General features: G+C 33.9%; 1 protein-coding gene across 1 annotated transcript in view; it reads right to left on the minus strand.

Annotated features, from left to right (window-relative positions):
- The window catches only part of LOC145312530 (uncharacterized), a 50678-nt gene extending 43068 nt beyond the window's left edge, over positions 1–7610 (minus strand). The window contains exons 1-4 of the mRNA XM_080151784.1: positions 7442–7610; positions 7277–7311; positions 6749–6828; positions 5866–5914 (exon numbers count right to left, since the gene is read on the minus strand). Coding sequence (XP_080007910.1) covers positions 5866–5914; positions 6749–6828; positions 7277–7311; positions 7442–7487 — 210 coding nt within the window. The 5' untranslated portion in view covers positions 7488–7610. The remainder of the gene's footprint in view (positions 1–5865; positions 5915–6748; positions 6829–7276; positions 7312–7441) is intronic.
- Between the last annotated feature and the right edge of the window lie 2377 nt (positions 7611–9987).

Consider the following 9987-nt stretch of genomic DNA (forward strand, 5'->3'; position numbering starts at 1 on the left):
TGAATTGAAGCTACTCTCCGCTGATGTTATCTCTTCCAAGATGGCAGGAGTTGGAGTACGCATGGAGCGGCGCAGACGTTCTAAACTGAGAACCCGCAGTGGTGTGGGGTACTCGATCTCATCAGTCACCGCATTAAATCTAATGGGCGGGAGATCGGCGTCCTCGATATCGTCAACCAGTGGGACTAAACTGGCCGCATCCTAAAATTAAGAAAAAGGACATTATTAGACAATCATTTTAATAAATGTTCACAAGAGAATGTATCAACGCTTATCCATACATGTTTGTGAGTCATTTTTTTATACATCACTAATACTTTATCCAGAATCTTGATATTAACTATTAGGAAGGAGTTACACCATAGTTAAAGTAAAGTTATTGTCTAAATGCATAGCTATCTGAGCTAAACAGCCTAGTCTAATTTACGTAATTTTTGCAACGGAGAAATATTATAAGAACTTATCAAACTTACCACAGACAAATCAGCTGCAGATGGAGATTCAATGCGACTAAGGCACATAATAGAGCTCAAGGAAGAGCTGTCGCTGGATCCCTCAGCTGTCCTCTCAGAACTGACCCGATTACACCTCCCCATATTGGTGTAAAACTGCGTCAGGGGGATGGAGTTGGTCGCCTAAAATATAATAGATCTTATTAGTTTAATCGCAACGCCAACAAAGAATCTAGGAAAATCAGGAAATGAGAATGCCTAAAATCCTGTAAAGCCATATGATTAGGTAGCAATTCAACCCACTTTATACTAGAATTAAAATCTTAGATCGGTTCAAAAATGCTTATGCAACCGTACATTTTAAGATTAATATTCTACCAATAAAAGAATTTTAGTTGCAAATACCTCTAGATACGTGTACAAATGTACGGCCTCTTTCTGAAAATTAATAGAAAACTAAAACATGGATACTTACATGTAGACGCTCTGTTTGATCAAAGATCAACGGACGGAAGCCAGGACTTCCCGATGAGGTGTCCAATCCCGCAGGCACATTACTTCCAGTAACTCGATCCTCAGTGGCAGACAGACGGTGTACGGCAAACAGCCCAACTCTGGATCTCACTTCGGCTGGAGTCGATGGACTAGCAGAGGGAGCCTAAAACAAAAAGAAAACATTAAAGTCTTGATCTGACATTTAAAAACCCCCAATGAGAAATGTGCGGCACGAGCAAACTCTTAACCTTCCCAGAGGGAAATAATATTAGGTTGCTAATTAAGATTTTAGTAAAGGTTAACTGGTATCTCAATTTAATTGCGGTAACCGAGCGGATTTCTCTGGCGACATAAAACGACGATAAACGGTGAGCGATATATATGGAAGAGCCGAAAGTCAACGTTGAGGAAGTGAGAATAGGACAGAACAACCCTGCAACAACATGATGCTTTATTAGACAAAACGGGTGGCTAGAAAAAAAAATTATACAAAACAGAAAAGAAATATACAACAGAAGAAAACTCACCTGTGTATCTGACAGAATATCATCCATCACAGAGGACGCGGCTTCATACATGGTGTCCGACGGCTCCACAGTTGGCGACATAACCCCTGATCTAGTCCTGTTGGTCCTGTTACCGCAGTGAAGAAGCTCAATGGTCCTGACGCCTATGTTTCGGAGGCGCGTACATACATCTCTTATCCAGCGAGCCAGCGACCTGTCTGAGGTGTTGTCTAATCTTGTTAGAGTCTCAAGCCCTACAGCACCGAAGAAGACCACTATGAGAGCACATGAAAACAAGCCTAAACCCAACAACATGTTAATTAAGCCATCCATGTTGAATGTGTCCAGACTCGTCTTCTGGTCTCTCCTCGACTCGGCAGACCCAGAATCACCTCCGGCAACATCGTCACCAATGTCACCGCAGGAGTTCTGCATCACCGAATTGAGGAGAGACCAGATGATTTGTATCGTTCTACTAAGCATCAGTGAGAGATGCTCGTTGCCAAACATCTCCCCTTGATCCCTTTCGGACTCTACAGAATCAAAAGTACTTGTACTCCCATAGTCATCGACATCAGCAAGGCTTGGCATCCCAGACTGGTCGCTGTACACTGAACTCGAGTCGTCTAAGGAGTTTTCAAGAAACGAGGAATTGGCAAGAGTGGCCGCAGCCGCTCTCATTGATTCCTCGAATCTTTCCTTAATATTCTGATGCGCGTCCAGGCTGTCAGGTATATACATTATGAGCGAATGTAAATTTAAAATAGAGGACTAGTGATTCTGAAAGGCAATATAGCAAAGTTAATTTTATGAAAAAGACTGTACACACGAATTTTTTTTTTGTATTCTAAGCAACTATGGTTGAACCTCCTAACCATTAAAACTTTGATTTATCATCTAAAAGTAAAATTCTTTAAGTTAAAGAATATGTAATTAATCTTACATGATTCAACGCTTAAAAATAGCTATCGTTAAGCTATTCAAACATTAAAACTTTGTTTTATTAGATTCAATTAAGTTAAAGAATATGTAATTAATTTTACATGATTCAACGCTTAAAAATAGCTATCGCTGAGTTATCAAAAACATATTCATTATGATGTATCAAGCAATTAAAAACTTATGTACTAGCTAAATCTGAATATTTTCAATGACGTTTTAAAAACACTTCCGATAAAGCTAGCTAAATATAATTTTTGTAAGCGACCATTTTTAAATATGGTTGAGTTACTCGTAACGTAAATAACCTATCAATTAGCGTCGTTATAATTGAATTAAGTAAAAAGAAAATCTTATTTTAAAACCTATAGTAAAACTGTCCTAGGAGATTTGAATCAGGACTCCATAAATTTTGATTATAAAAAGGGGATGCTGTAATCAAAAGTTAAAACGAATAGAATGATGGAACATATCCGTGTCAATATAAGTTTTGTTTACGATGAACGAATTTAACTTTTGCAGACGGAAAACGTAAACAAAACAAGGTACGTCAATTTACCTGATGACTCAGATATGTCCTATCAAAACTACAAATATTATATAAAACAAAATTGTCATATATTGAAGATGTACCCATATTGCTTCTAACCCACTTTCGTTTAAAAATACAGTGATAAAGGCCTTATCGACGAAGAAAATAAGATTCTTGAGTCTTAAATAGCGGCTAACGAATGCAATAATGGGCATATCAACAATCTATAACATAAAAACATTCATATAAAACAAACGGGTTACTATATTTTATCACTTTTATATAAATTCTCTTGGAATTTAGCGGTAAAATTAAACACTCGAACGCAAGCTCCGCTCGCAAAGACAATTATTAATAAAATGAGCATAATTACTGGGCCGCCAGCTTTTTATAACCTCGCTCAAATCCAACCCCTATCACTTTTGACCGCCCAAACATAAACAAAGGGTTGACAACTTATTGTTACGTAAAATTTAATTACGGACGTCGAACGATATATTTTGTAGATATTAAGTCTAAAAGGTACACTTGACAGCGACGTAATGTAAGATATTAGTCTTTAAAATGATTAAAATTTATTCATGTTAAAAATAACATAAATACAGCTAATGCCAACAATGGTATAAACCATATGTACATATACAAAATATACAAACAAAGGGTTACCAACTATTGTTAGTAAAATCTTATATTTTTTACATACATACGAGTAATGTAACCAAAGAAATTAATACGATATGTAAATACTAATTGTACTTATACATTTTTATATAAAATATTGTTTATATTCAGGAAACAGTTATATTTAACAGAAATAGAGATAACTAACCAATCCATTATAGGTCTATCTGTAACGAAAAGAATTTCTAGAATATCCCAGGGATAAAAGGATTAATAAAAGATTATTAAAACTTCTTTTGTTTAGATTACCATAGCCAGGATACCCCAAGGAACCGGTTGGAGCACGCGCACTAACTCTTTTTAGGATCTACCATGGACCAGCCTGGAGATAACCTAGATGATCATGGAGTATTGGAGCCCTACCACCACCCTACCTTGGACGGATTGCGGTTGTGTTCCTGTCAACACCTTGACACTATAGACGAGAACAACAACATTATCACCACACCAGAGTACGATGGATTCTCAGAAAACCTGTCCATCACCATCAGGAATTTCTTGTTAAATACAGCCCTGAATACCACAGAAGATAGTAGAGTGGAGACCGATAGTGACATCAGCTCCAGCAGCACACTATCCCTCTCTACAAATGACCTCAACCAACTCTACTATGACCTGGAAAATCACTCAATCACCTTGGACGAGAATGGAAACGAGGTAGCACAAGTGGACGCCCTTGGCTACATATCTACCTCACCCCCAACCTCAACCTACACTTCGAACGAGAGCACTTCACCACCTAGTTCATCATCAGAAGAAGCTGAACTATCCAGAACAACCAACGCAAAAACATTTATTGATGTGACAATGTTAGATAAAACTAAACCCCTCAAGAAAAGAATGTATTCTATTTGGGAGGTTTATCATCTTGTATACCCAGCTATGAAAATACGTAAAGCATACTTTCTTAATGGAAAGCGTATTTAACTTAGCTTGGAATACATTTATAGTTTATTATATATGCCTATATACTGGGACTACTAAACTTTTTCTTTTTCTCTTTTTTCTTTTTTAACAACTTACCCCCATTGGAGATGCGATCCTCAATTTTCAAATTCTTTGAACGTACATATGAGACTTTTACAGAAATGCTTCGCATCCACAACTATCTATCTATGCTTGATATAAAGTCAACACTTTATAGATCATATTATGAACCTTTGATTGACACGTGCCCTGCAATTAACTAGTAGCACTCAGGGGCAAGACACAATTACTTTAGCTAGGCCCAAGGCATTATTTGTATCAATTTATGCATTCATAGGCCTATCTTTACCTATATGACACCATATATGGGTAACGCTAGCCTATTCATGGTAATCTGTATGTGATTTGCTAATAGTATATGTTTATTAAAGATATTATGTTTATAGTTAATGTAATCATATAAACAACCAGTTCAAATATGTATGCCTACAACCATGCCTGATTTACGTCACATATTAACACACAGATATTTAATTGCACAGACAAACACTAAAATCCTGGTCCAGAGCTAATGTTATAGCATGTACCTCTTGAATTTATTCAGTTATTTACTAACTCTCCTACCATCAACTTCTCTTTCTGGCTTTAAAAGGTAATGACTTAGTTGTTTGGCATGCATTGTAGTTTAAATTTAGGCCCCTTAGTACTTAGCATGAATTGAGCTCAGGCCTTATGTTAGAACTCTAACACTTAGCACAATTCACTGCTTGGGACTTAGGGCACATTTCTGTCCTACTCTACTTATAATCTTAACACTTATCCTGTAAATATTTTCATACTTAACTTACGCACTTGTGATATAAATACACTTTATAAAAACATTTTCTTTCCTTAATACTTAATATACTTATATAATTCTGATCGAATATCAAAACCAACCATTTATTCTTAGGTTAAAGCAACATAATACTTCGCGTGGGTCTTTTGTTGAGCTTCCACCAGCTCAACCAAATTCGTATTATACTTGTGGGAATAGAGGGTTAAGCATTCTAAACAAACGAACCGACGATGAGAATGTCTATGTGTATTGCATTAAAATTAGGTTTTAGTAGTACTCATAGAAGAGCGGTCTCCATACCTAACTATGGACAAACGCCCCATTCGCACACACAAGGAAAACTCAATCTGCATTTATTGAAATCTTAGTACCAGAAAAGAGCTTTCTTTATATTATAGGATTGTCAGAATACACTTTTTGCTTGAAATTGACGTGTTTTTAATTTTTAAGCACGTACATACGTTGTCATGACTATGACTATTAAAATTTTCTTACTGGTATAGCAGTTGTTGTAGGTAAGCCATTTTCCCAGAAATATTCTTGTCTAGTAAACACATAGAATATATGTCATAAATATTTAGGTATATTTATAATATCTAATACAAAATATCAAAAAAAGTAAATCTCAACAAACCAAAGGATGACTACAATTTATAATACAAAGTAGCTTGATGTCTGTCCGTCCGTCCGTCCGTCTGTCCGTCCGTCTGTCCGTCCATCCGTCCGTCTGTCCGTCTGTCCGTCCGCCGTCCGTCCGTCCACCTGAAGCTTAAGATCTCGGTAACCACTGAACCGATCGAATTCTACAGGGAATATACCTACTGGTCCTGTGGTGGTTTTAGGCTATTTTCTTGGGGGGTGGGACACCTCCAACCCCCCCAAAAACAAAAAATCCCCCCCCAGTTTTTTTTGTAGGAGATATCCTTGGTCCTTTTATTTTGTAGGAGATATCCTTGGTCCTTTTTTTTTGTAGGAGATATCCTTATTTTAGATATTCTTATTTTTTTTTTTTTACGAACTTCACCTTAACTTTTTTTATCATCTCTTGGGGCAAAGCCCCTAGAGGCTAGGGGCGAAACCGCTAGTTTTAATATTAAAGTAACAAATATTTTTTATGTCAAAATATCTAAAAAAGCTACATTTTTACGGCCTTTTTTTGTACAAATTTCTAGATGATACTCTTTTAAGATTGTACCTAACAGTTATAGCAATCATTATACAAAGATTTGAATCAATTCATAAAGATTTAATTGAACGATTTGGACGTACTGAGCAAACCTACCTTTATAGTAGAAGAGTGTCTATTTAATAAAGACGACCTAAAAGTATTATTTTACGAATCTTATCTTACATTACCAATCATTAATCTAGCCTTTACCTAAGAGCTTGTAAGCAATGATCCATCCAGCAATAACACATTCCAATATCATATTCACCTCTCCAACAATTACTATTAACCTATTTTGATAAAACAAGAATAACACAATAGAGAAGCCCAACAAATTTTTGAATGGACAAACAAAAAAAGTAAGTTAAAGATCAGATTTTTAATGACCATAAAAAAGATAGAAAGGAAAAAAAGATTCAACGACAATTAATAGAAATTAAAAAATCCTTTATATACAAATGTTTCTTTAGAAGAATTACTGACAGACCGACGGACTAAGTAAGTTGTATACGGGATTCTCTATTTTAAAGATTATCTCAAAAAAGAGCAGTTTAACTTAAATAGCAGCCAAGAAAATTAAATTTTCTCCCTAGCGTTACGGACAGACGGACTAGTTTTTAGGAACCGATCAAGGTTTATTAAAAGTGTCCCTGCTCATTCCTTAGCTCTAAAATTTTATGCAGTTTGATATGAACAAAGCATTTGACAAAACACCGTCATAATTATTTTATCACTTACCACAATTTTTTCTTTTTCATTTGCTAGCACAAATTCTAAAATAATATTAATACTCAAATACATGACGTAATACAACATCTAACGATAGATTCATTAAAAATATCATAAATACTGTATTGATTATTAATTTATGTTCTCAATTTTTTAAAATTTAGAATACTAGACCTGCTAGAAATAAGCACAAAAATGTAATCAGAACAATCAGTTTCATATTTGAATTGTATGATAAAGCACTACATTACTTTGAAACTAACAGACAATGGTATAAAACTGTTACGCTAGTGTTGAACACTATGGGTAAAGAGATATTTAAATTGGGCCTGAATGATAAAAAAAAACAAATCAAGAACTACTTAATTTCGCTTGGCAACTTTCGTTATATTGAACAGCATAAAACCTTCCCAATGTAAAACTTTCTAAAATTATAGAAAGATTGGTCCGAGCGTTTACGGAATCTTAGAGATTATACAGATGACATCCAGTAATTTTAGTTTTAGGGTAACACCCGCCTAACAAAGTAACAGTATGGCATAGTGCAAAATAAACTTATAATCTAAAATGAATGGCTTATTGCATTGTTCCTGGTTGGCTATAGTAACCTAATTTAAAATTCAAGTATTACTTAGTTACAGAAATTAATTTCTATGTAATCATATTCAAACATATTACATACACTAACCAGTGGTGGTGCTTTTGCATAAAGTGCTAGTAAAGCTCCCCTCCCCCCCCCCTTCTTTTAAAAATAATTTGAAAATGAGAGGGGTGGGGTTGGATTTTCTTATGCTTTAAGAAATGAAAAAAAAATAGAATTATCCCCCTCCCCTTATTTTAATTTTTAAAAAGGGGGCCGGAGTAAGTGCTCAACAAGGTGTGTGAAATGATGAATTATTAAAATCAAAATTAAAGAACGATTTTGCTCACGAGAAATGTCTTAATATTATACTATTTTTATGAAAATAAAACTGTGCTTTAAGTTTGTTTTACCTGTTCATTTATTGTTTATTTCTTTTTAGCAGCAAAGCTGTTTTATAACAAAATTTGTATGTCCGTCCGTAAGTCCGTATCGCTATGGGGTACGTTAAAATGGTTTTCTTAAGTGATTAAATTCTAAACAGCATCCAGTACACAATTTGATTAGTCCATCGGTCATTCTGCATAAGACATTTTTATATTTCATGTTAAGGTTTCGTGATTTTTCATCATTCTTATTGCTCTCTGTTATTCTTCCCTTCTTTTATTTTTACAACTTAATATCTTCTTATAAATGTTGTCATCCTTGTTACATATCTGACCTTCTTTTATTTCCTTACCTATTTTCAACTAATAAAATAATTATAAAACTAGTTTAATCTGGAATTAAAACTGAATATATACAAGCATTATATATGTATACTTTAACCTTTTTTTCAACTTATCTTTATTGACCTTGCATGTCTATTTATTAAATAAGTTATTATTTATAAATCAATGAATTCAGGTTAAATAGAGTAGCAGCAGGTAAATGCAACTTTAAACCAAAGGCCAAAACACATTTACAGAATATGTACTGTACAAAATCGGACCCTGAACTAGCCTGCCATAGAGCAAGGTGTGGAAAATTTTTAATTAAACCTTTACTAAAATTATGCAAGAACGTGCTTCTTTATTAAATATTATTTCATAACTCTTCAGACTCCCATATACTGAAAAACTGTATATAAACGTCTTTTAATTGTTAATGTATACAAAGATCTTAAGAAATTTTACAATAGACATTAAATTGATGCACTTTCTACAATACATTCCCTATAATCATGAATAAAATTACACCTTTTTAAGATTATGAGTTGAGAAGTTTGGACACTGCTATTATTAACTAACAAGTTAAGATTTAATTTAAAGTCCAGAAGGTTTAAGTTAACAAACGAAAGAAACTGTTTTTAAAAATTTGGGTTCGAGTATAATTTACAGTCCAATGTCCCTCCTTATATGAATATACTTCTATTCACATTATTAAGATTTAATTAGCGTTATATTAATTAGGAAATTATATGTAGATCAATGAACTAAAAATAGGTTACAAATAAACAACAACCTTTTTTTTCAATTGCGTAAATAATTCCAAATATTGTAAGTTGTTTCTTAATCTCAAAAGGAGAATCCTCTTACTTCAATGAGACTCAAAACTTACCTAACCTAAGCTAATAAGTAACTATATAAAGACTATTAAACTTGAATATATTGTTAAAGGTTGGTTTCGCCAGCTTCTTATCATTTAAAAGATATTTTAAGATTAACACCAATATTGTGGTCAAATTATTCATACACTGTGGTGTTGTCCAATTAAGGCATTGATAATCTAGATTTCTTATACTCATTGTATTGCCCTTTTGTTTTGAGATTATAACAATAAAGTTGCAGACTTTATACATTCATTATTACAACGTCATTGACTATAAAAATATTTCCACATAAATCTAAATAGGTTTTACCAGGTAAATAAAGAAAGATAAGCTTATTAATTGACCCATCAAAAACATCCGCTTATTTCAGGGAGGGAGGGGATAATAGACTATAAACTGCATTGCTACCTCTAGGTTTATAAAAACCATCTCTCATTAGTTGGATTAAACGATTGTAAACTTTTATTAAATCTTAATAGGGGTTACAACAACCTTTTATCAATAATTGCCAATGATATATAAAAGGGTAAATTTAGTTTATTTTAATTA

This window comes from Acartia tonsa, chromosome 2, assembly GCF_053477335.1.
Source record: "Acartia tonsa isolate MP-2025a chromosome 2, ASM5347733v1, whole genome shotgun sequence".
NCBI classification, from domain to species: Eukaryota; Metazoa; Arthropoda; class Copepoda; order Calanoida; family Acartiidae; genus Acartia; species Acartia tonsa.